Source organism: Rhinatrema bivittatum, chromosome 6 (genome assembly GCF_901001135.1).
Source record: "Rhinatrema bivittatum chromosome 6, aRhiBiv1.1, whole genome shotgun sequence".
NCBI classification, from domain to species: Eukaryota; Metazoa; Chordata; class Amphibia; order Gymnophiona; family Rhinatrematidae; genus Rhinatrema; species Rhinatrema bivittatum.
The window spans coordinates 150479382-150507266 of NC_042620.1; the positions used below are offsets into that span (position 1 = coordinate 150479382).

At 42.0% G+C, this 27885-nt stretch overlaps 1 protein-coding gene across 3 annotated transcripts in view; it reads left to right on the top strand.

Moving 5' to 3' along the window:
• Positions 1-27885, top strand: part of HECW2 (HECT, C2 and WW domain containing E3 ubiquitin protein ligase 2) — a 646010-nt gene that overhangs the window by 442172 nt on the left and 175953 nt on the right. For all 3 annotated transcript variants that reach the window (XM_029606070.1, XM_029606068.1, XM_029606069.1), the window contains exons 3-4: positions 4600-4707; positions 24654-24748. In XM_029606070.1, the coding sequence (XP_029461930.1) occupies positions 4600-4707; positions 24654-24748 (203 nt within the window). The remainder of the gene's footprint in view (positions 1-4599; positions 4708-24653; positions 24749-27885) is intronic.

The following is a 27885-nucleotide window of genomic DNA, read 5'->3' on the forward strand; positions in this document are numbered from 1 at the left end:
ATGTTGATGTATGCAAGTCAAACTCAGATGAACTCTAACAGAGCTGGTCTTCAATCCAGCTTTCAAAAGTTGTAGAAGGTAGTCAAGTCGTTTTTGTGGGGAGCAGGAGAACGGATCTAGGATCTTCTGCTCACACCACACAGAAAGCCTCCCCCACTTCAGTCCATAGGACTTTCTAGTAAAGTCTTTCTGGAAGCCATCAGGACCCAAGACACATCTTCCGAGAGATCGAGTGGTTGCAATATCAATCTATCAACATCCAGGCTGTGAGCGACAGGGCCCGGAGATTGGGATGGTGCAACTTGCCTCGATCCTAGGTGCTGACATTTGGGAAAGATCCCAGCTGATTGGTTTCTGGATGGTCATTTCCTGGAGGAGTGGAAACCAAACCTGTCGTGGCCAATGAAGTGCCATGAGGATCATAGTCCCTTTAACCTGGTGAACCTTCAAGAGAGTCTTCATTACCAGTGGAGGTGGAAGATATACATACAAAAGACCCTTTCCACAATGGTGGGCAAAGGCATCAGAGGCTGGTTTGCCATATGTCCTGTAGAGGGAGCAGAACTGAGGAAAATTCCTGTTTAACTTTTTGAGCACAGTTTAAAATTCTTGCAAACACAAGTCTTGATCTAGTGCCCTTCTCTTTGATTCTCTTAGTCTCTGTGCTCCTTTGACTCTCACCAGCACAGTATTATTTCCAGCAAAATTAAGAGCTTCTTTTCAAGGGAAATGTGAAATTTTGCATACAGATTCCTAGTGAAATGGTTTAAACTGGACAAAGAGCCCTTAAAATGAACTCAGAATAGCAGATTGTGCACTAAGGCCTGAGGGGTAGATTTTTAAAAACAGCGTGATCGCGTACTTTTGTTTGCGCAGCAGGCGCAAACAAAAGTACACTGGATTTTATAAGATACGCGCATAGCCGCGCGTATCCTCTAAAATCCTGGATCGGCACGCGCAAGGCTGCCGATTTTGGGCAGCCGGCGCACGCCGAGCCGCGCAGCCTGCCTCCGTTCCCTCCGAGGCTGCTCCGAAATCGGAGCGGCCTTGGAGGGAACTCTCTTTCACCCTCCCCTCACCTTCCCCTCCCTTCCTCTACCTAACCCACCCCCCGGCCCTATCTAAACCCCCCCCCCCCCCTTACCTTTGTCCGTAGATTTACGCCTGCGAGAAACAGACGTAAATCTACGCGCGCCAGCAGACTGCTGGCTCACCGTCCTCCGACCCGGGGGCTGGTCTGGAGGCCTGGACCACGCCCCCGGGCCGGCACCACATCCCCGGTCCCGCCCCCGAAATGCCGCGCCCCGCCCCAAAACGCAGCGTCAGCGGGCCCCTGACACGCCCCTTTCAAAAAACCCCGGGACCTACGCGCGTCCCGGGGCTCTGCGCGCGCCGGCGGCCTATGGAAAATAGGCACGGCGGTGCGCAAGGCCCTGCTCGCGTAAATCCGGGCAGATTTACACGAGCAAGGCTTTTAAAATCCGCCCGTTAGTGTGCACTCTAATGTAAGGTCAGAAGACATTAGTGGTACTTGCTAAACTTAGCACAAACCTGTATGCAAATGAATATATCACAAAAGGAAAAATTTGACTCCAAAAAATCGTGTCACCTATTACTTGAGGTGACACACTTTTTTTGGAATCAAATGTAAATGAATGAATGCCACATGCAAATGAGGCATCCACAGGCGCATCAGCTATTTTGGTGGCCCCAACATCCCTCACTCCTCCTGGCATAAAAGAACAATGGGCTCGGTGTTCCCGGCATAACATCCCCACTCCTTAGCACAAAAGACGTAGGGGCTCAGCAGCCCTCCATTAAATTTCCCTTTGAAAATTTGGGCTAAAGCGGGGAGCAACTGCAAAGTCTGGAAGTGAAAGTATGCATGGGGATTTCAAAATGAAACCCCGTTCTTACTTTTAATACCTTGATCTAACACTGTCTTTTTTTCGCCTGTGTGCAAAAACGCACATATACTTTTATTCCCATTGCCGTGAGGGCGGGAGAATTTTTGACATGCTTTTTATATTGTTAAACTCCCGTTTACCTGCGTGAAAGGCTTTAAAAATCACCCTCCTAATGAATAGGCGAGACTGAACATATTTGGGTGTGAATATCTGCATTATTTGTATAAAGAGATTTAATTTAACCCCAGGAGAAATGTGCTGTGAATTAGCCACTTGGGGTCCAGATCATGTGCAAAATGAGAGCTAGTGTGGTAACCTTGACCAGCTGCTATCTTAAAGAGTTACTAACAGTGGTATCCCAGTAACAAGAAAGTGAATACGACAGCCCTTATCTTTGTATTTATTGACTGAGCATCTTACGTTAGGAAGCACCAATGGTGATTTTTAGAGCGGCGCTACCTTTTTACAGGATTACACAGTCTCTTTTCTTTTGAAAGATCGCTCTACCAGATTTGCGTAGGTTGCAGGTGGATGAACACCTTCATTAAAGTTAAGAGCATCCCTTCTGAATGGAGCCAGTCTGCCTTTCAGTTGGATTATTGAGGAACAGTTAAGGGCAGTCCTGATGATGGTATAACATTAGTTATGTCATTCAGTGAAAGTTAGGAGCTTGAGAAAGAGGAGTTTAATCATTCCAAGTCTGCCACAGTTTATTTGATGGTGTTCCTCTAGTACAGGGGTAGCCAATACCATTCTTGGAGTGCAGCAAACAGGTCTGGTTTTCAGGATATCTGCAGTGAACATTCATGAGGTATATTTGCATACAATGGAGGTAGTGCATTCAACTAGTCTTCATTTATTGTGGGTGTCCTGAAAACCAGGTCTGTTTGTGGCACTCCAGGACTGGAGTTGCCTGTCCCTTATCTAGTATGATGGATGTTCTGTAATTCTGTTTCCCCTACCTGACAGTTACACAGAGATTTTTTTGGCATATTTTCTTTATTTGTGTATCATCATAGCCAAAAAATAAGTAAACTTACTTACCCATAAAACAGTCCAATATATAAACTTTGAAATCTACCTTTGGGAGCGAGTGGTGATTCCTACAGGCCTGGAGGCAAACTAGACTGACTCCAGCCTTCTTAAAACTCTTTTTTATAAATTCACACATGCACATTCATAGACCGTCTTTTCCTCAGTGTACTCACAATGTTTTGCTTCATCTCAGATCAAGGTTTGTACAGTATTGCATACAGGAGCTGCCTTCCTCCTGGAGACCTCAGCACCGGTCTGGTTATCCCCACCTGGATCCCAGCTTTTATTCCCCAGTCTCTGGTTGAGCCCCACCTGCCCTGTAGGATCCTGCCCATAGAGAATACTTTTCTTAAGGCATTTAAAGTGGACCAGGCATCTAGCCCAGTCTTACATAGATACAGAGGGGAAACACTAGGGGCATTGATTCACACAACAATACTGAATTCAACCTTTCGGATTCACTTTAAACAATATCAGATGTTACATTTTTAATCCCCCTTGAGTTCATTCTACCCCAACCCACCCTCTCAAACAATCAACATTTATTCCCACCATTCCCACATCTTGATATAGTTCCTAGCAGCACACAATGTTACATAACACTGTACATCTGAATATCCCAAAATATGTTAAGGATTTTATCTTTCTTTCAGGAAGCACAGAATAAAACAGTCTCCAGGCTTTCACATAATCCTTCTGGGCTGCAGATTTTACATCCAATCTTTCTAAATAACATTAAATCTATCATTTTATCTAACCATAAATTTATAGATGATGGAACTTCCTCTGACCATTTGCATAAGGTACATTTGTGTGCTGTTGACAAAGCTATCCTGATGGAAAGGTAGCAGAACTGCATTGTCTAAAAGTCAAATTGTTTTATTTCTCAACTATTACTGATCAGTCAAAAGTATGTGTTGAAAAAAAGGGTAAAGCTTAAGAAAATCACTGTCTGTGACCCCTGACATTATTGCGTTTGTTAATAAAAGTGTAAAGCAGGGATAAAAATCTAGACAAAGCATTGGTTATAGTTTGGGGGTTAATGTATCCATCAATTCAACAGTGTGTGAACTACAGTAGCACGATACCATGTGTGCATCGACATTCCTCGAAACTTGGGATAATAACTTTGTTTTTATTAAAGTAAATGTAAAATCTGCACTCTGAGGAATCTGCTAATGTGGTGACAATAACAAAGAAAGAAAAACTGTCATTTTCAGAGTGTCGTGTTCTATGAGCAGCACATTGAGAGGAGATGGTTCAGCCCAGTACTGAAAATATTCCCCATACTGCAGGCAGATCAGAGTACAGGCCATATGTTATAATGCCTTTTCAACAGTGTTGCACAACTTCTAGACATGATGGAGGAAGGGGGATTTGAGTGCAATGGCTTACTTTTAGAGCAGTGAGGAAAATGGAACATTACAGACCCTGATATTGTGTCAGCCTGTTTCTTATTGCCCCAGAGTTACTTCTCTTACTCAGGTTCAGAGAAGTCCCAGGACCTTGCTATGCTGCAAGCCCTTCCTACTTTGCTGTTAATGCCTTTAAGGCTATGTAAAAGCTTCTGAAAAGGTGTCATAAATTATGGAAAAGAAAGGAATCTCTCTTACCATTTTACAGAAAGGATATTTTTTTTTCCCTTTTGGCCTTACAGATGAGAACTCTCCAGCTAATTTCTGGGATTCCAAGAACCGGGGCGTGACTGGAACCCAAAAAGGGCACATTGTATGGCGAATCGAGCCTGGTCCCTATTTTATGGAATGTAAGTAACTCCTCGGGTAACTTGGGATGCACATGGATGATTACCAGGAAAGAAGCTAGACACATCAAGACTTGAAGCCTGAAATATGTTTTTTTTTCCTCTGTCATCTTTGCCAATAAATAAAGCTTTGCCATTGGCGATGATTGCTATTACTTAGCTTTGTCAAAAGATGTTTGGACAAGGCTGCCGTTAAACAGAAAAGAAATATAGTGTCATGCTCCTTTTTCCTTTTACTGCCAAGATACTGCTAGCTCTTCTTGAGCAGCTATAAATAGTTATGATTAGTGAGGGAAGTTTCAAAATAATGGCATTTTTTTGTTTTTCAGTTTGTTTACTTTTTAGTTTCTTTTGTGTCATTTTTTTTCTTTCATTTCATTTTCTTTTATTTCTTGTTGGTTTTAGTGCACACCATTTACAAACAACAGAAACCAAAACATTTTGTTCATTTTTCCTGTTTTCGTTGATCCAACAACACAAAACAGGAGATGTCATTTCACATGACCACACATTGCCAGTATGTTTGTCAGTTTTCCTGCTGAATGGATCATGTTCCTTTTAGAGCCTTCAGCCTTTGTATCTTTTTTTCCTTATGGCGATCAGCAAAATGGCTTAAGTGAGAGTGTACCAGATATGTGGAAGAAGAGGGAGACATTTCTGTGTACTGTGTGCAGAACTTTGAGACCAGCCCATTAGCAGAAAACTGGGAAAGAAGTTAGACCACTGGTCAGCAAATGAATTGACCAAGTGCTACCTTCTTTAACCGAGCTGGTGGTACCTGGCAATGCCAGTAGCTCATACCAAAATACAATTCTGAATTAATATTAATATTAAAGATAATAATAATATTGGAAGAATGATAACCCTCCCCTGCAAATTTGTGAAACATTACATTGCCATCTCATTACTAATGATATGATATGACATGATAACTAGGGAATTGGAAACTCACTAACTTTAGTGGCTAGCCATGCATTACCAAAAGTGCATCTTATTCACTTATCCTCCCTCCTTCATTATACACAGTCTACAAAATAGGTACTGAATAAGGAATCTTCTATTACAGTCCTTACCAGTTAAAACCTGCAAAGTGCTACTGCTCAGGAAGTGTACTTGAGACTAACAGCTTCCAACTAGAAGTGGCAGCACAGTACTGTCTCACCTTCTTCTCTTCCTGTGGTAGTCCTTCCACCCACTTTTCTGCTGGTATTAGGCAGAGAAGGACCATGGCAGCAGCAATAGCTCTCGTGTAGTGCAGCTTCTGGGCTCCAAGGAGAAAAGAGCACCAGCCTTGTAGATCTTTCCAGCAAGTGCTCTTGGTGGTGAAGAAAGGGTATCCCTTCTGCAAGCTCCCTATGGTTGATATTTTGGTAGGTGGCCCACACAATGGGACGCCACAGATGCCATCTTAGAACCCAATTTTTCAAACTTTCATACTTTAAGCCAAACCCCAGAGGCCTGGTAATTTCTGTGTTTTTATTTTTTACATTCAGCTGTGGAATCCAGTGGATTACAAGATCCGAGGTAGCATGGTTTTACTAGAGGTAGGTCTTGTCAGATGAATCTAATCAGCTTCTTTGATGGGGCGTCCAGAGAATTGGATCTGGGCAATCAATTGATGTAGTGTACTTGGATTTCAGTAAGACCTTTGACACAGTTCTGCATGTGACTTATAAATAAATTGAGTGCCCTTGGTGTGGGCCCTGAAGTGACTGACTATGTTAGAAACTGGTTGAACGGGAGATGACAAAGGGTAGTAATAGATAGAGATCACAGCTCCTGGCTGTGTGCTTCAGGGATCAGTCCTTGGACCATTTTTATTAATCAGTATTTTTATAAACAACATTGCAGAAGGACTGACAGAAAGGTTTGTCTTTTTATCGATGATTGCAAAATCTGGAGCAGATTAGCCAACCAGGAAGATGTTGAAAACATGAGGAGGGATCTAGTGAAGCTCAAGGAATGGTTTACAGTCTGGCAGCTAAGATTTAATGCTAAAAAATGTGGAGTCATGCATTTGGGTTGCCAAGAGCTTATGGGAGCAGTACAATATAGGGGGTGAAATTCTTCTAAATACGAAAGAAGATTGGGATCTGGAGGTGATTGTATCTGTTGATCTTAAGATGGCCAAACAGCTTGAGAAGGAGACGGCAAAGGCCAGAAAGATGCTTGGATGCATAAGGAGTTGATATTTTCCCTGTATAATTCCCAGTAATGCCTCATTTGGAATACTGTGTACAGTTCTGGAGACCGCATCTTCAAAAGGATATAAAGAGGGTGGCTACAAAAATGGTTAGTGGTTTTCCTTGTAAAGCATATGGGGACAGGCTAAAGGCCCATATATGTATACCCTAGAGGAAAGGCAGATAGGGGAGATAAGATAGAGCCATTTAAAAACCTCCAAGATTTTCACATAGAGGAGGTTGGCCTCTTTCGACAGAAAGGAGGCTCTAGACTGATGGATATTGGGATGAGGATGAAAGGGGTTAGACTCGGGAGTAATCCAAGGAAATATTTTGTTTTACAAAGAGTGTACTGGTTGCATGGTATGGCTCCCTATGGAAGCTGTGCAGAGAAGTACAACATCTGATTTCAAGAAAGCATAGAATAAACACAGAAGATCTCTAAGGGCATGGGTGGGATTGCAAAGCTGGTGTGGATGGGTTGACTAGATAGGCTGCATGGTCTTTTCCTGCTGTCATGTCCATATGTTTCTATGACACATACCTCAGGATTGGGAGACACATTCCTGCTTCAGTCTGCCCAGGGGCTTTGGTCTTCACAGGGCTGGTCCTATTTTACGAGACAATCCTGTCTTTTGATTTTTTTTAAATTGTCTGTCAATTTGTATTCAGTCCCTTATTTTCAGTCACAGTGTTGGAAAATTAGCCCCTACATATATGGAAATGAGAACCATCTTTAGGGTTGTAACAATTTTGCAAGACCACATTTGTAACAAGAACATGAAAATCCATCAGATTTTCAGCTGAAATTACTCAAGTAAAGTCGCTGAAGACTAAAACACTTCTATCACTGGAGGCCGGAATGCTGGCATTACTGGAGACAAGAACACTGTTTCTTTTTGTTCTTTTTTTTTTTTTTTTTGGTAGAAACAGTTTGGGTTCTGGGGCTGTGTTGGCTTGGAAGTCTTCTTGTTACTGGAAGCAACTTCCTGTGGCACAGCTTGAACTTCTGTATGCTCAGTTGATGGTATGGTCTTCAGCTTTAGAGGTCGGGATAATGACTCACAGGATGATCGTAGGTTTGCCAATGCTGTCTGGTGGCTCAGAGGCTAATGGGCTGGTATGCAGACCCCAGTTTGAGGCTCACTGGTGTCACATACTCATAGGATCATAAAAAAACACAGAATTTGATGACAAATGAGCACTACAAAACCCATCTAGTTTGCTCTGCATGCTTTCTGTTCAAGTGCCATAGACCACAATTGATTTCTGGCGTTCTCTTCACAATTAAGGAATCTCTGTGCTCGTTCCAAGTTTTTTTGACGTCTGTTACTCTTCTTTCCTCTAGCACCTCCCCTGGGAGCCTATTTCATGCATTAACCACCCATTCTATGAAGAAATGTTCTAACTAGGGGAAAACCAGTCAAAGATTATGGTGGAAAACAGCATCTAACTGCATAGTCTGACTTCCCTGTCACAGAAGTGCTGTAAATGGCATAGGAGCCTATTTACTAAGAGATAGATTTTAAAAGAGCTGCTCGCACAAAAATGGCCACATATGTGCATATGCGGGCCGCATGCAAGCAACGCAAATTTTAAGAAGACGCAAAGTATATGCCTACATACCTGTGCGCGCATCAATAATAAGGAGGCAGAAAAGGGGCAGGGAATGGACGTTCCGGGATGGGGCCAAGACTTGTGCCCGTAACTTTGAATTTTGCAAAAGATGATCATGGTGTATGTTGGCGTGTTATCCACATAACGTTACTGCTGGTCTTGTTGAGGAGCAAGTCTGGAGATCTCACATTTTAAGACTTTCAGCAGAGTGTGAGGGTTCAGGCTCAAGTGGGGGGCTTACAGGATGAAGAACCAGAGGGGTCTTGAAGACCTCAATATCAACCTGACAAACTGGTGGGCTAATTGCAAAAAAAATGGTTTTCCCTCACGCGAGCATGTTTTAAAATCTGCCTGATGCGCGACTAAAAGCCACTAAAGCCTGAGCGGAAATACACGCAGGACATTTACTTGAGCCGCCTCTTAAGATTAGGCACATACACATATGCACAGCAGGGGGATTTTAAACGATAGGCGCATACGTGCGTGCATTATATAAAATTGCAGCCTATCTCGACTTGTGCACCAATTTGAGCGTTTATGGGTGCATGCGCATTCCTTTTAAAATTAGCCAGTAAGGCATGTAAACCTGAAATGTGCATTAAACGCAAATTTGGTATTTAATGCATCTTAAAACACCATTAACGTGCAATATTAGCAACGCTTAAATGAACGTTTCAGATACTGGCAAAAAGAAATAGATACAATGAAAGTAAAATATTAATGAGCTGTGTAACATGCAAATATTAGTAAAGCAGGTCATTAATCTTAAAATGACAAAACACAAATCATGCTAAACTGTTTGATCTGCATTATTCTTTTGAAAGTTAACTATACCTTAAGAGGGATAAAGAAGAGCTGCAGTTAGCTGGTACCATTTTGAATTTTAGTTAACTTCCCTTGAGAGCATTGGCAGTCGCTTATGGATGATCTTGGGAAATTGCCTTCGAGATACCTTTAGGGGCATGTAACCCCAAGTTTCCCTCCATTGTCAAATTAACAATGTCCTCCCCAAAATATTATTTCCTCATATTTCCCCCTGTCCAAGTCAGTATAATCCCATTCTCCCTGGGCCCTCCCAGCAGGGAGCCCTGCTACCATCGCAAAATCCACACTCCACCAACTTGGAAATACTTGATTCTCCTTTCCCTGGGCAGGCTAACCCAGGGTTAAATAATGGATACCCCAGTGTAGGCTAAGGCAGGGGTTCTCAACCCGGTCCTACAGATTTCCCTAGCCAGTCAGGTATTCAGGATATCCCTAATGAATATGCATGAGAAATGTTTTGCATACACAGGAGAAAGTGCATGCAAATAAATATCATGCATATTCATTTGTGATATCCTGAAAACCTGACTGGCTGGGGGGGGGGGGGAGCGGGGAGCCCGTAGGATTGGTTTGAGCAGAAGCAGTGCCCAATTGCCCCATCCCACTTGATCTAAAATTCAAAATGGTGCCAGCTGACCTGCAGCTCCCCTTTATCCTCATGTGCTGGCCAAAGGAGATTCATAGATCAGCCAGAGCCATTTTGAATCTCAGCATCTGTAGGTCAGGAGCAATTGGGCATCACTTCGTGAAAACTTCAGCCTGCTCTAGGGTGAGGAGATCAGTTTTTATCAGTCAGGTGGAGGTGGAGGTCAGGGTTTTTTGATGGGATAGGGGTGAGAAGAGGGTGAGTTATGTGACTAATTTGCCCTGCAGAGGCTAGACAGTGCACATTATTTTGACTTCGGACCCAAGAAAAACATACTAATTAGCAAAATGATTTTCTTTGGATTTTGTTCTGAAAGAACTTTCCTTAGGCACAACTTTTGGTAGGATATCAAGAGTAAAGCATATGGAACACAAATCAACACCAGATTACCCCTCATGATGTATTATTCTAGAACTTCCTTTTCTTCTCTGAAAAATGTTTATTCATTTTTTTTATTATTATTTATATATTGACACTTTATTAATCACAGAGGTTTACAGTGCTTGTACATTCTTTATACCTTTTGAAGTATTTCAGTTTCTTTACCATATCTACTATCTCTTCTCTCCTCTGTGGTGTACATATTTAGGTCCTTATGGTGACTTTGCAATAAAAGATAACATACACATCAAGGACCTCTTGTGCATGCTAAAAATAACGAACTATGCAGAAAGGTCTTACTATGCACATTAAAGTGATGTAAGCATGATCCCTCTTTTCTTGGCGTAGTTAACACACCCTTGAGGGCAAAGCCCTAAAATCTGTTCTGACAGTGGGCGAAAAAGTCTTTGCATGGGCAAGACTAAAGGAAAGGCCAGAAGACAAAAACTACGGACAGAGCCAAAGACTTGGACGAAGACTGTGGCTGAAGCTGGAGTCAAGGCTGTGGCTGAATCTTGAAGACTTGACTGTGGCTGTAGACAGATTTGGTCATACCTTTGCTCAGGCGATGAGGGAGCATCAGCAGGGCCCTTTTATAGGGTGAAGAATTCTGATATTATCCAAATGCACTGCGGGCTTTTCCTGCTGTGGGCCCTTTAAAAAAGAGTGAGCTTCAGGCACGTGCATGTCTAGGGGTAAGCCTAGTTGGTGCAATCCTGGTGGCATTCTGCCACACGGTGTTGCCCAGCAGTGTCTTGCTGGTCCTGGGGTGAGTACAGCCACTCCCCAAGCCCCTTCCCCAAGCCTAACTTCAGCTTCTGGGGAGACATTGAAGGTACATCTTTACCCTCATGGAGCTCAAGGATTTCAACATGATGTCCAAGGATGCTTTGATTTTGAGGTTGAACTGAAGAAATATTCACTGGTTGGTCCTGTTCTACCTGACAAGGACCTTTCAGCAACGGAAAGATATGACTTGTAAATTCTGGGATCATCATGTTGGATGAGGCTTCCCCTGCTATCTTGGCAGTGGCTTCTACCTCCACGACGATGGACTTCAGAGATTTGGAGCAGTCATCAGACTTGCAAGATGCTAGGGCTTCTGGTTGTTTTTCATAACATAAGCTGGAACAGGATATATACTGGCATGGGAGATCTAGTACTTCAGGCAAGATGATCTGGAGCGGGACACCTGGAGATAAGAATGAGGCAAAACAATGCTCTTGGCTGGATGGAACCCACTGGTTGATCTGTAAGGTGCTCCAGTCAATGGATGGTTGGTGGAGTCTGAGCCAGAATAATCCAAGTACAAGAGGGCTGGACGTCTTAGGTAGTACATAGAACTGAGGGATTTCTTGATGCGACCCAATCTGCATAGTGATAGGCAAGGCGGTGATAATCATGCGAACAGGCAAGGGTTCTCCGTAAATGGAAGACATAATACAAGGAGTTGTCAAATTGGTAGTAGGGCATCTACACTGATGTAACAACAATTCCTGAATAATGTCCCCAGCTTCAGAATCTACTAAGGCTTCATTAATTGCGAGGATGTTCTAGGAAGATGAAAAACTGCCTTCCCAACTAGACTTCTCCTTATGGAGTTTTCTGGTCTCGCGGGACAATAGCTAACAAAATGTCCTTGTGCTGTATGGTAGAGGCAGAGATTGTGGAGCCTTCATCTGTTTCTCATTTACTGAGAGTTGTGTGTTGTCCAATTACATGGGTTCTTTGATGACAACAACTCTCATTGGTGCTGGAGTGGACTCCAAGGAGTTCAGGGGCTTAGGAGGCCACAGGAATGGACTGATGGGAGGTCTTCTACTTTTGAGCTTGATCCTGAAATCTCAGATCAATCTGGATTACCAAGGCAATAAATGCTTCTAGGGACAGGGGAAAGGTCTGGAGCTGCTAGTTCATCTTTATTCTCCTGGATAATCCTTGTCAAAAAATGTCAGTTTGGCTATCCTCGTACCAACCGAGTTCAGATGCTAAAGTACGAAATTCCACTGCATACTTGCCAGTGGAGTGAGTGCCTTGATGGATATGAAGAAGTTTAGTGGCAGCGGAAGAGACACACTTAGGTTGGTCAAAAATCAGGCAAAACTGTTGTGTGAAGTTATCCAGATTCCTGAAAAGTAAATCACCTTGTTCCCACAAAGGTGAGACCCAAGAGAGAGCAGGACCATCCAAGGAAAGGATATACGTAATCTTGATTCAGTCAGAAAAATAATGGGCCAGCTCTAACTTGAAATGCATCTTGCAAACATTGAGGAAACCCCTGCACCCCTTAGGGTCACCACTATACTTCAGAGGAGGCAGGAACAGTATCACAGATTCCATAGTCCAGACAAGTGCCAGTGCAGAGTTCTCCAGGACTGGTACTAAGAAAAAGCTTGAATGTTGGGTTTGTATTATATCTAAGTGCTGAGACAGGGTCTGTAGTAAGCCATTTACTTGATCAAGTTGCTGCTGGGCCTGTTGTATGAACCTGTTCAGGAGACCATTTAGTTTTGTCTTTTGTTCCTGTGTCTGGGTGGCCAAGACATCAATGGCCCATCACAGAGACATGTTCACCAAGCTCATGGCCTCAACAACCTGTTGCTAGTGACGTAAGCATGAGCCCCTCTTGCCATAGCGCAACTGATGCAGCCTCAAGGGCAAAGCCCTAAAGTCTGTGCCAACAGCGGGCAAATAAGTCTGCACGGGCCAGACTAAGAGAAAGTACAAAAGTCAGTACGGACAGAGCCAAAGACTTGGACAAATACTGGGGCTGAAGACTTGAATGAAGGCTGTGACTGAAAACATGGACAAAGACTGCAGTTGAAGCTGAAGACAAGGCTGCAGCTGAAGCTGCATACAAGACTGTAGCTGAAGCTTGAAGACAAGCTGCTGAAGCTGTAGAAAGACTTGGACAACCTTTGCTGAAGAGATGATGGAGCATCAGCAAGACCCTTTTATAGGGAAAAGAGTCCTGATGTCATTCAAGGGTACCATAGGCTTTTCTATCAATGGGCCCTTTAAAAGAGTGAGCTTTGGGTGTGTGCGTGACTAGGGGGAAGCCCAGTCACAGCAATCCTGGTGGTATTCCGCCGTGTCAAGACCTGCCATTCCCGGTGTGATTATAGCCACTTGTGATGGAAGATTGGGCATACAAATGGCAGATGAAATTTAATGTGGACAAGTACAAGGTGTTGCATATAGGGAAAAATAACCCTTGCTGTAGTTACACGATGTTAGGTTCCATATTAGGAGCTACCACCCAGGAAAAAGATCTAGGCATCATAATGAATAATACTTTAAAATCGTTGGCTCATTGTTCCGCAGCAGTCAAAAAAGCAAACAGAATGTTAGGAATTATTAGGAAGGGAATGGTTTATAGAACGGAAAATGTCATAATGCCTCTGTATCACTCCATGGTGAGACCGCACCTTGAATATTGTGTACAATTCTGGTCGCCGCATCTCAAAAAAGATATAGTTGCGATGGAGAAGGTACAGAGAAGGGCAACCAAAATGATAAAGGGGATGGAATAGCTCCCCTATGAGGAAAGGCTGAAGAGGTTAGGGCTGTTCAGCTTGGAGAAGAGACTGCTGAGGGGGGATATGATAGAGGTCTTTAAGATCATGAGAGGTCTTGAATGAGTAGATGTGAATCAGTTATTTACACTTTCAGATAATAGAAGGACTAGGGGCATTCCATGAAGGTAGCAAGTGGCACATTTAAGACTAATCGGAGAAAATTGTTTTTCACTCAACGCACAATTAAGGTCTAGAATTTGTTGCCAGAGGATGTGGTTAGTGCAGTTAGTATAGCTGGGTTAAAAAAAGATTTGGATAAGTTCTTGGAGGAGAAGTCCATTAACTGCTATTAATCAAGTTTACTTAGGGAATAGCCACTGCTATTAATTACATCAGTAGCATGGGATCTTCTTGGTGTTTGGGTAATTGCCAGGTCCTTGTGACCTGGTTTGGCCTCTGTTGGAAACAGGATGCTGGGCTTGATGGACACTTGGTCTGACCCAGCAAGGCAAGTTCTTATGTTCTTATGGGTTCAAAAAAGGTTTGGATAAGTTCTTGGAGGAGAAGTCCATTAACGGCTATTAATCAAGTTTAGATAGGGAATAGCCACTGCTATTAATTGCATCAGTAGCATGGGATCTTCTAAGTGTTTGGGTAATTGCCAGGTTCTTGTGGCCTGGTTTGGCCTCTGTTGGAAACAGGATGCTGGGCTTGATGGACCCTTGGTCTGACCCAGCATGGCAATTTCTTATGTTCTTATGTCCCATGAGCAGAAAACGTAACAAGGACCTTGAAGATGAGTATATTTGACTACACTTCTCTTTGCCAAACCAAAACACAGTTAACACATATTTTTTTCTGGAATTTTTACACATAGGTATATATTCACATACAGTTATGTTTTCTCAAAAAAAAAAAAAAGTGATGCTGTAGGCTCAGAAGTTTGACTATAAACAGAAGTTTTTGTGGGGAGCCCTACCCTATCCGCTGGCTAGTATGAAAAGCAGGAGCATCCTCCCCACAGGAGCAACTGACTAGCCAGTAGGCTCTCTAATATAAAAAGAAGGCTTTCACAGGACACCATCAGGACAAGGGAGACATGGAGGAGAGGGAGAAAGTAACAGAGAGAGAAGGAAATGACAGACGAGACACACCAACATACATTTGGGCATTTTAAAAATAAATATGCCTGCCTTTACACAGATAAAATATATTTATAAGTAATAAGTTGTCAGAGATTAAAGGTTGTTGCTGTAATTGGCATTGTTAGAGCAACCAAAGACCACTATAGTTATTAGAGATGTGCAAAGCCCAAACCAAAGGTTCGGGCTTCGTTTTTGGCCTGCAGCTGGAAATTTCGTATTTCCCGCAATTCGGGGGACCTGAATTTCGGGTTAGTGCACGCTAACTCCCCATTAGCGCGCACTAACTCCCAATAATGCGCGCTAACATTTTAACGTTAGTGCGCACTAACCCGAAAACCAAATTTTCCTGAAATTTCGGGAAAATTTGGTTTGATTTTCGGGTTTTCGGCAACGAAATTGCCTAATTCATCCCAAATGATTGCACATCCCTAATAGTTATCTATAGATATTCACAGACTTGAGGCTGAACAGTAGTCTTGAGTCTCAAAAGGTTCTAGGAATTCACCAATTGTTTTGGTTTGAGTGTAGAACTCTTTTCTGTTAGTTTTGAGGTACTAGTAGACTTATGATCCAATTATTACAGGTTGGTTTGTAGAGGGGAACAGGTCAGATGTCGAAGCGCTACTGAGTCAGGGTGGCCACATTCCTCGCTGGGTAGCCCTTTTACATACTTCTTTCTCTCTCTAATCACATCCTCTCACACACTGCATTTGGAAGACCCTTATTGACACAAGAGGTAGATGGTTACACACTAATGTTAGTTTTCTGTTCTCCTGGATCTCTATTCTTTTTTCAGATATTCAAGTGTAATAGCTCTCCCTGTATTTTCAGAATGTTAATGCATTACTTTTTGGGGCAAAGGGCTTGGATATATCCAAAATTGGCAAAAGGTACTCAAGAGAGAAAGAAAATATTTTTGGGAATGTGCCAGGAAATTTAGGCCCTTGCAAACGTTTGGTGAAATATAATGGTATTAGTTATGTTTTCTTTGACCCAGATCAATTGAGGTTCTTCTTGGATGTAAAAAGTTGTCCACTTCTACTCCAACAACAGTTAGATTTGATGTCTAGTTGATTCATTTTTTCAGGATATACCACAGTTAGATTTTGGTTTCTTTTTATTTTTTTATCTTTGGAATTCTCCTGTGTTGTCTACCTCTCCCTCCCTTTTCTTTTGTGGACTAATAATAAGTAAGATCTGTAATATTGATTGTTGATTGATATCTTGAATTATTTCATAGACTCTTACTTTGTGTTTTTGTAAAAAAGTTGTTTGTTTTTTGAGTAATCCAAACAAACCCTATGTGCCAGGTTTACTTGTATACCCTTTTGAAGCACACAGCAGAAGGAGTCAAGAAGAAAAGAGAACCGACCATGTTCAGTTTAGCATGATCACGCTATTCAGGTTCAGTTTAGTAAATAACTTGGTCATGCTCTTTAGCTAATGCAATTTCAGGTTTCCATGCACAATAATAGCATTAGCACACGATCTGAGAAATATTTTACCAAATTCATGCTAGATCTTATTGCCTTGCTCATTAAATGGTGTTTTAATGTATATATTAAATTTTTTAGCACACAAATATACACACACACTAATGAGAACATAAGAAATTGCCATGCTGAGACAGACCAAGGGTCCATCAGCATCCTGTTTCTAACAAAAGCCAAACCAGGCCACAAGATCCTGGCAAATACCCAAACACCAAGAAGATCCCATGCTACTGATGCCAGTAATAGCAGAGGCTATTTCCTAAGTCACCTTGATTAATAGCAGTTAATGGACTTCTCCAAGAACTTATCCAAACCTTTTTTTAAACCCAGCTACACTAACTGCACTAACCATGTCCTCTGGCAACAAATTCCAGAGCTTAATTATGCGTTGAGTGAAAAAGAATTTTCTCAAATTAGTCTTAAATGTGCTTTTTGCTAACTTCATGGAGTGTCCCCTAGTCCTTCTATTATCCGAAAGTGTAAATAACCAATTCACATCTACTCGTTGAAGACATCTCATGATTTTAAAGACCTCTATCATATCCCCCCTCAGTCATCTCTTTTCCAAGCTGAATAGTCCTAACCTCTTCAGCCTTTCCTCATAGGGGAGCTGTTCCATCCCCTTTATCATTTTGGTTGCCCTTCTCTGTACCTTCTCCATCACAACTATATCTTTTTTGAGATGTACACAGTATTTTTCCTGAGTGGTAACTCCTAATATGGAACCTAACATCGTGTAACTACAGCAAGGGTTATTTTTCCCTATATGCAACACCTTGCACTTGTCCACATTAAATTTCATCTGCCATTTGGATGCCCAATCTTCCAGTCTCGCAAGATCCTCCTGCAATTTATCACAATCTGTTTGATATTTAACTACTCTGAATAATTTCTTATCATCCACAAATTTGATAACCTCACTCGTCGCATTACTTTCCAGATCATTTATAAATATATTGAAAAGCACCAGTCCAAGTACAGACCCATGAGGCAGTGCACTGTTTACCCTTTTCCACTAAGAAAATTGACCATTTAATCCTACTCTCTGTTTCCTGTCTTTAAACCAGTTTGTAATCCACGAAAGGACATCGCCTCCTATCCCATGACTTTTTAGTTTTCTTAGAAGCCTCTCATGAGGGACTTTGTCAAAGGCCTTCTGATAATCCAAATACTCTACAACTACCGGTTCACCTTTATCCACATGTTTATTAACCCCTACAAAAAAGTGAAGCAGATTTGTTAGGTAAGACTTCCCTTGAGTAAATCCATATTGACTGTGGTCCATTAAACCATGTCTTTCTATATGCTCTATGATATTGATCTTTAGAATAGTTTCTACTATTTTTTCTGGCACTGAAGTCAGGCTCACTGGTCTATATTTTCCCAGAATGCCCCTGGAGCCCTTTGTAAATATTGGGGTTATATTGGCCACCCTCCAATCTTCAGGTACAATGGATGATTTTAATGGTAGGTTACAAATTTTAACTAATAGATTAGAAATTTCATTTTTTGAGTTCCTTCAGTACCCTAGGATGTATACCATCCAGTCCAGGTGATTTACTACTCTTTAGTTTGTCAATCTGGCCTACTACATCTTCCAGGTTCACAGTGATTTAGTTCAGTTGTACTGACTCATCACCCTTGAAAATTATCTCTGGAACTGGTATCTCCCCAACATCCTCATTAGTAAAAATGGAAGAAAAGAATTAATTTAGTCTTTCTGCAATGGTCTTATCTTCCCTAAAAGCCCCTTTAATCCCTCGTCTTCTAACGGTCCAACTGACTCCCTCACAGGTTTCTTGCTTTAGATATATTTTTTAAAGTTTTTATTATGAGTTTTTACCTCTACGGCCAACTTCATTTCAAATTCTCTCTTGCCTGTCTTATCAATGTCTAACACTTAACTTGAATAAACATACAATATATACCTGTATTTGCTTTTCATAAATATGTATTTAATTAAATCACACACTTATAATATCTAAAATCCCTATATCATTTACACTCACACCACATTCACACTAAACACAATGTTCCCTTTTACACCCTATTGCACAAATCCCTTTATACATTACATCTGTTCCTTTTTATGTTAAAATACATACAATGTTATTTATTAATACAGTTGAAACAATTCTCACATTTTCATCAATTAATATTGTCAACAGTTCCCATGCCAAAAACAGCAAGTGTTTTCTCCTCATTCAATATAACTCCTTTTATATATCTCTCCCTTGTTTTATATTACTCCCGACAAGAGACTCTTGTTTCACCAAAGTGGTTTCCTCAGGGGATCACTTTTGAGCCATTAATTCTCGTTCATATTGTTAAGGGAGTATCTGCTGAACTTCCTGTGATGCTTATTTCACAACGGGAACTTTAAACAATGTTGTTGCCTTTCACCTCACTTCTGTATAACAAAAACACATAATTAATTAAATATATAATATCGCTGAAAAAACATATAAATGGACGATTTATCCCAAGTACCACCATCAAAAACTATGTTCACTCACCCGTTGCTTTAATTAATGTTTCCTTCCACTTTTCATTAATACTTCCTACCACCTCCACTCATTATTTTCACATAACGTTGTAGCCAGTGGACCTTCAATATGGTGTCATGAACACTCAATAGTTCATCTCCATTTAAAACCACTAAAAAACACACACATTTTTTCCTTTTCAGTAACTTATTAACACAATATGCCATTAAGCATTTTTAAATGTAGTGTATACCAACCTTCTATAGAAGACCTTATTCTGATGTTTAAAGTTGTTGTTGTTTAAAGTTCCCGTTGTGAAATAAGCATCACAGGAAGTTCAGCTCAGTCCCCTGAGGAAACCACTTTGGTGAAACAAGATAGCTGGGGGGAGATATTGGAGAGATTTATTAAATAAGTAGTCTATTAAATAATAAGTGGTTGTTTACGTACGCAAAAAGACTACGGGACACACAATAACGTTAATAGGTAATGTATATTTAAAACATATAAGAGAAATTATTTTTTTGTTCAATGTATAGTTAAAATTTTGAATTTGTTGCCAGATGATGTGTTGTAACTGGGTTTAAGTAATCCAAGCAAGATACCATTCATAACATGCATAACTGACTTAATTAACTACATTTACAACTGGGTCTTAGCTCTATCATTCAAGATCATTAACACCTCAGTTGCCTTTTCAATGTTCACAGCTAATTTATTATCAAATAGCATCTAAAAATGATATCTAATGATATCTAATACCTTTGTAACTGCACCAGAGCAGTTATGCATATCATGAGTGGTATCTCACTTGGATTACTGTAATTACTGCACTGCCTCCATTGTATGCAAATATATCTCATGCATATTCATTGTGGATATCCTAAAACCTGGCCTGTCTGTGGAGGATGTTGGGGAGGTACCCGTAATGGAGAAGGTTTTCATGGGTAATGATTCAGATGGACTGAATCAAATCACGGTGAACCTAGAAGATGTGGTAGGCCTGATTGACAAACTGAAGAGTAGGAAATCACCTGGACCGGATGGTATACACCCCAGAGTTCTGAAGGAACTAAAAAATGAAATTTCAGACCTATTAGTAAAAATTTGTAACCTATCATTAAAATCATCCATTGTACCTGAAGACTGGAGGTTAGCAAATGTAACCCCAATATTTAAAAAGGGCTCCAGGGGCGATCCGGGAAACTACAGACCGGTTAGCCTGACTTCAGTGCCAGGAAAAATAGTGGAAAGTGTTCTAAACATCAAAATCACAGAACATATAGAAAGACATGGTTTAATGGAACAAAGTCAGCATGGCTTTACCCAAGGCAAGTCTTGCCTCACAAATCTGCTTCACTTTTTTGAAGGAGTTAATAAACATGTGGATAAAGGTGAACCGGTAGATATAGTATACTTGGATTTTCAGAAGGCGTTTGACAAAGTTCCTCATGAGAGGCTTCAAGGAAAAGTAAAAAGTCATGGTATAGGTGGCGATGTCCTTTCGTGGATTGCAAACTGGCTAAAAGACAGGAAACAGAGAGTAGGATTAAATGGGCAATTTTCTCAGTGGAAGCGAGTGGACAGTGGAGTGCCTCAGGGATCTGTATTGGGACCCTTACTTTTCAATATATTTATAAATGATCTGGAAAGAAATACGACGAGTGAGATAATCAAATTTGCAGATGACACAAAATTGTTCAGAGTAGTTAAATCACAAGCAGATTGTGATAAATTGCAGGAAGACCTTGTGAGACTGGAAAATTGGGCATCCAAATGGCAGATGAAATTTAATGTGGATAAGTGCAAGGTGATGCATATAGGGAAAAATAACCCATGCCATAATTACACAATGTTGGGTTCCATATTAGGTGCTACAACCCAAGAAAGAGATCTAGGTGTCATAGTGGATAACACATTGAAATTGTCGGAATAGTGTGCTGCGGCAGTCAAAAAAGCAAACAGAATGTTGCTAATTACTAGAAAGGGAATGGTGAATAAAACGGAAAATGTCATAATGCCTCTGTATCGCTCCATGGTGAGACCGCACCTTGAATACTGTGTACAATTCTGGTCGCCGCATCTCAAAAAAGATATAATTGCAATGGAGAAGGTACAGAGAAGGGCTACCAAAATGATAAGGGGAATGGAACAACTCCCCTATGAGGAAAGACTAAAGAGGTTAGGACTTTTCAGCTTGGAGAAGAGACGACTGAGGGGGGATATGATAGAGGTGTTTAAAATCATGAGAGGTCTAGAACGGGTAGATGTGAATCGGTTATTTACTCTTTCGGATAGTAGAAAGACTAGGGGGCATTCCATGAAGTTAGCATGGGGCACATTTAAAACTAATCGGAGAAAGTTCTTTTTTACTCAACGCACAATTAAACTCTGGAATTTGTTGCCAGAGGATGTGGTTAGTGCAGTTAGTATAGCTGTGTTTAAAAAAGGATTGGATAAGTTCTTGGAGGAGAAGTCCATCACCTGCTATTAAATTCACTTAGGGGTAGATTTTCAGACCGCGCGAATAGGCGTACTTTTGCTGGCGCATCAGGCGCAAGCAAAAGTACGCAGGATTTTAGTAGATACGCGCGTAGCCGCTAAAATCCTGGATCGGCGCGCGCAAGGCTATCAATTCTGTATAGCCGGCGCACGCCGAGCCGCGCAGCCTACCCCCGTTCCCTCCGAGGCCGCTCCGAAATCGGAGCGGCCTCGGAGGGACACGCCCCCCTCCGACACGCCCCCCTCCGAAATCGGAGCGGCCTCGGAGGGAATCCTCTAATGCCCTCCCCTCACCTTCCCCTCCCTTCCTCTACCTAACCCACCCGCCCGGCCCTGTCTAAACCCCCTCCTTATCTTTGTCGGGGGATTTACGCCTCCCTCTGGGAGGCGTAAATCCCCGCGCACCAGTGGGCCGCTAGCGCGCCGGGACGCGACCAGGGGGCGGGCCCGGAGGGCGCGGCCACGCCCCCGGACCGCCCCGGGCCGTAACCACGCCCACTGGCCCGCCCCAAAACGCTGCCGACACGCCCCCAAAACGCCGCGCGGCTCGGGCCCGCCCCCGACACGCCCCCCTCGGAAAACCCCGGGACTTACACGAATCCCGGGGTCTGCGCGCGCCGGTAGGCCTATTGAACATCGGCGCGCAGGGCCCTGCTCGCCTAAATCCGCCCGGATTTAGGCGGATTTAAGCGAGCAGGGCTCTGAAAATCCGCCCCTCGGAGAATAGCCACTGCCATTAGCAATGGTAACATGGAATAGACTTAGTTTTTGGGTACTTGCCAGGTTCTTATGGCCTGGATTGGCCACTGTTGGAAACAGGATGCTGGGCTTGATTGGCCCTTGGTCTGACCCAGTATGGCATTTTCTTATGTTCTTATGTTCTTATGAAGTTCACCATCACTGATATATTTGGTCCAAAATATCGCTGTTAAAACTGTATTGTGTAAACCTAGTCAGGCTTCTTTAGTTCCTTGCTTTGGTTTATCCACTGGCTACTCATTAAGGCTTGGGCTTAGTTTACATAAGAAAATAAAATGTGACATACTAAGTTAGAACAAAGGTCCATCAAGCCCAATATCCTGTTACCAACAGTGGCCAATCCAGGTCACAAGTACCTGGCAGGATCCCAAAAGGTCAATAGATTCCATGCTGCTTATCTCAGGGATTTCCCCAAGTCCACCTTAACAACAGTTTATCAACTTTTCTTCCAGGAATTTGTCCAAACCTTTCTTAAACCTAGCTACACCACAGCTTTTACCACATCATCTGGCAACAAATTCCAGAGTTTAACTATACGTTGAACAAAAAAAATATTTTCTCCAGTAACATTCCAGCCCAAGGGACAAATAATTTGAATATCACCTGCATAGATGTAACCACAGAGCCCTAATGATCGCAACAAATTCCCCAGAGGTTGTATGAAGATGTCAAATAGGGGGAGTGTGAATAAATAAATAAGAAAATTGTGGTGCCTAATATGTCATATCCACTGTATGGGAAACAGATCCTTTACAGCATACTGAATCAACCCATCCCAACAAAAAAGAAGATAACCAAGCCAATGCCTCTCCTTGTATCCCCAAAGTAATTTATTTATTTATTTAACAGTTTTTTATACCGACCTTCATAGTAGACAACCATATCGGATCGGTTTACATTTTAACAAGGGTAAACTAAGATAACAATTCTGGTTAATAATAGATAACAAAGGAAAAAGGAATAAGTCAAAGTTACAAAGTTACAATCAACAAGGAATGGAAAAAACTTGGAGGCTTGAAGACAAGCTGGAAGGAAGATAAAGGCAGGTAGAATAAATATAACGTGATACGAATAATTTAACGGGTTAGAGCATATGCTTTAACCTGGAGATGCCAGTGTCCATTGTTCAGGAGGAAGTGTGTCAAAGACCTTGTAAGAAGTGAGGCTCAAACTAGTAATTAGCAAGTAAGTAGCATTTGAGAAGAATTTTATGTTTGAGAAGATCAAAAACTTTTGTCTTATCAAGTAGTCTTAAAAGGGCCTGATCCTCTTATCCATAAACTGTAAAAAATCATCTTGCATAGAAATCAGGATTGTCTCATTACTGTGACCCTTTTTAAATTCAGCCTGGAGCAAATTCAAGTTATCCTTTCCTCCCAAAAGATGTTAATTGAGAGGTGGCAATCCTTTCTAGCAACTTTACTAGAAATGTAGTTCTAGCAACAGGTCTATAGTGTGCACATACTGCCCTATTTAAATGAGGTTTTTGTAATAAAGGGATCAGGGCAATATGTTTCATACCATCAGGAACACTACTGTCTTCAGAGAGCTATCCACCATTGTCCTCAACATGTTAATAATATATTCAGAAACATTCTTTATCAATCTACATAGACATGGATCATATCAAAATAAAGTAGCTCATGATCCCACCTTATGAATCTCAGACTGTGGTGTGAGGTAAAAATTCTTTAATACTTTGCTGCTGCTTATCACCACAACCTCTTAATATCCAGAGTCTAACTTGCACCACTTAGTTGTTTACTCTCATTTGCAAGATCAAGACTAATCATGGTTAATTTATCAGAAAAATTCTGAGCGAAATTGTCACAGTTAGAGAAGTGAATAAATCACAGATACCACTCTTCCCCAATAGATCATTCACAGCATAGAATAGTTTCCATTATTAGCTGCTTTGATCTTCATGCAGAAGTAAACTTTTGTAACAGATGCATGTTATAAAATGTAAACAAAAACTAGTCACCGTTGCAAAAGTTAAACACAATGGGCCAGATTTTAGTAGCTGCGAAAGATTTGAATGCACTGCCTCCATTGTATGCAAATCTATCTCATGCATATTCATGAAAACATGGCCTATTTGTAGCACTCGAGGACTGGAGTTTTCCGTCACTGGTCTAGTTTGCCCATTCCTGATGCAGTACTGCAGAGACTACACAAGCTCAGGCTCTCTCCTCACTATCCCGCATCCCAGGATTTAAAACATTTTTTTGCTGTTTTGGCCTCCATCACCTCTGTTGGGAAACTATTCCATGTATCTCCACCTTTTCTGGAAAGAAATATTTCCTTCTGTTACTCCTAAATCTGACATCTTTTGTTTGTCATCTTGTTAAAACTGAATTGGTTCTACGTACCTTGTTTCTTTTTGTTTTCCAGCTGAAATAAAGATCTGCTTCAAGTATTACCACGGTATTAGTGGAGCCCTACGAGCTACTACGCCATGCATCACTGTGAAAAACCCTGCAGTGATGGTGAGTGCAGTCATTTTGTACAGTATCCAAAACAATGCTGTTATTATTAGGGCTAATCATGTCTAGATAATATATAACGAGGACAATTTTCAAAGCCATTCACGGGAGAAAATTGGTCCTGGCTGAAAATTGCTCCCCTCAGAGAGGCTAAAATGTCCACGTGGAGTGCACAGGGAATGTGCTTTTAGTTCCATTCCAGAGGGTCATTCCCGGGTGTGTGGCTAGGTTATTGGAGGAAATTAGCACTGGTACATTACTCTTTTAAATGTATGCTCGCTATTATACCTCTGATTTGCACCCGGCACATATAGCAGGTGAGAAGTACAAAGGGCAACTTTAAAAAAAAAACAAAAAACAAACCATTGGTAATTACTCTTTGCAAATTGCATGCGAGGTGCATGACCCAAAAATGACTCAGATTTTACACCTAGGTGAGCTACTGAAAATTGCTTTCAGTGTTTCTGTTGAAGAGCCAGCAAGGTCGATATTCAAAGGGTTTGGAGTTACCTGGACAAATCCTGAGATTTCCATATTCCACCCCACCCCTCCCTGGTGCTGTCTGGCTGTTTTATCAGGGAACTACAATTTACACAAAATTTAGCCAGATAAAAAGATGCAGTGATGGGTATGGTTAAGTTTTCAGTGCCATTTGGCCAAAGTTAGCTAGGTGGGCCTGGTCAGGAAGGTAACCGTATCCAGGTAACTGGGTATATTCAGCGGAACGCTTATCCAGCTAAGTTCCACTGAATATTCGTATAAATTTGTCTGAGTAACTTTTTTGTTCACCGGCCCATTGAATATCTACCTGCCTAGTAGGTGGACTAGTAATTGTATACTGAAGAGTCAAAACTAAGTATTAAGGAGGCTTTTTGTTCATCTCTGGCTCCTTTTGCACAGAGCCCTGCATTCCCAGCTCAATTCAACATACGCAGACACTGTCACAAAATAACACATCCCATCTGCTAACGTATGCACTGGTTTTGGATTCACTGACTGCACTGACTGATGCCAAGCTAACTTTGACAGATCTGAGAGCAGATCTTTTAAAATTATGTTTAGAATTACAAGTAGTTAACCTTCTTTACACTATTTCATGGTTAGAAAATCTCAATGAAAAGTAAAGGCGACAACGATGATAAAAAAAAAAAAAAAAAAAGACCCAGAAGGATAAGCAGTTTTAGTGGACTTGGCAGCTTCCTTCTGCTCTTTTGAACTTCCAGCTGAGTCAGAACCAGGGCTGGGAATGTGCACCAAGAGAATTCATTTATATCCCTCCCAACTCACCTTGCTCAGCCATCACAGTGACACTGTCGCTGGGGACCATGCATATGGGACCTAAATGACCTTCGAACAATGTACAGAACCTGTTAGTTAAAACTTGTTTTGTAATCTGCCTTAAAGCCGCTCGTGGATCAAGGGTGGAATATTTGAAAATCTGTAGTTAAATAAATATTAAATAAATCCACCCACTGGGTGTTGCCATTTCAAGATGCCTGAGGCTTCCTCCTCCAGAAGCTGCGAATGCTAGGGATATGCATTCATTTTAAATGAATTTGTAAATTGCAATGAATAAGGAGCAATTTGTTGCATTTGGGGGCCATGAAATGAATTCAGGGACCCCCAAATTAATGAACCTTATTTGTTTAATTTGTTTAAAACTTCTGGTCGGGCCAAGGTCTAGGTCCGAGGCTGTGGCCTTGCATAGGACATAGCCCGAAGCACAAAGCAGGGGCCTTGCCATATGCCCGAGCACAATGCGGGCATATCTTCCTAAACTTAGGCCTAGGCCCAAGTTTAGGAAGCATGGGCCACGGCTGAAGAACTGAATGCAATACCGGGGTCGCCGCCTAGACTCAAGTTCAATGTCGGGGTCTTGGCCGAGGCCCAAGCAAAAACCCAGAGCCCCCCAAAAAATTACTTACCTGATCCGTTGGGTTCTGAAGAGCGGCCTGGCCAGGTCCTGATACCTGGGCCTTGATATGGAGGCAGGGTCTCAACACCGAGGCCTTGGACCGGACTTAAGCCCAATGCCAGGGCCCAACACGGAGGCTGGGTTCTGATGCCTTGGCCTAGGCCAGGGCCCGGAACCAGACCTGATACCATGCCCGGTCCAGAGGGCCAAGTCCCAGTGCCGGAGTCTCGGCCCAGACTCAGGTCTAACACTGGGACCTGATCCAGATGCTGGGAACCAAAGCCTAGATCAGAGCCAGGGCCCATGGCTGATGCTGTGGCCCAGCCCAGAGGTCGGGTCTTGATGCTGGGGTCTCCTGCAGGACCCAGGCCCTATGCCTGGGCCTAGGCCAGGGCCTGACCCAAGCCCTACACTGCAGACTGGTCCCAGGCCTTGGATGTCCTCTTCTTAGGTCTTCTCTCTTAAGAACATAAGAAAATGCCATACTGGGTCAGACCAAGGGTCCATCAAGCCCAGCATCCTGTTTCCAACAGTGGCCAATCCAGGCCATAAAAACCTGGCAAGTACCCAAAAACTAAGTCCATTCCATGTTACTGCTGCTAGTAATAGCAATGGCTATTTTCTAAGTCAACTTAATTAATAGCAGGTAATGGACTTCTCCTCCAAGAACTTATCCAATCCTTTTTTAAACACAGCTACACTAACTGCACTAACCACATCCTCTGGCAACAAATTCCAGAGTTTAATTGTGCATTGAGTGAAAAAGAACTTTCTCCGATTAGTTTTAAATGTGCTACTTGCTAACTTCATGGAGTGCCTCCTAGTCTTTCTATTATCTGAAAGAGTAAATAACCAATTCACATCTACCTGTTCTAGACCTCTCATGATTTTAAACACCTCTATCATATCCCCCCTCAGCAGTCTTTTCTCCAAGCTGAAAAGTCCTAATCTCTTTAGTCTTTCCTCATAGGGGAGCTGTTCCATTCCCCTTATCATTTTGGTCACCCTTCTAGGTTACAAATTTTTACTAATAGGTCTGAAATTTCATTTTTTAGTTCCTTCAGAACTCTGGGGTTTATACCATCCGGTCCAGGTGATTTACTACTCTTCAGTTTGTCAATCAGGTCTACCACATCTTCTAGGTTCACCATGATTTGATTCAGTCCATCTGAATCATTACCCATGAAAACCTTCTCCAGTACGGGTACCTCCCTTACATCCTCTT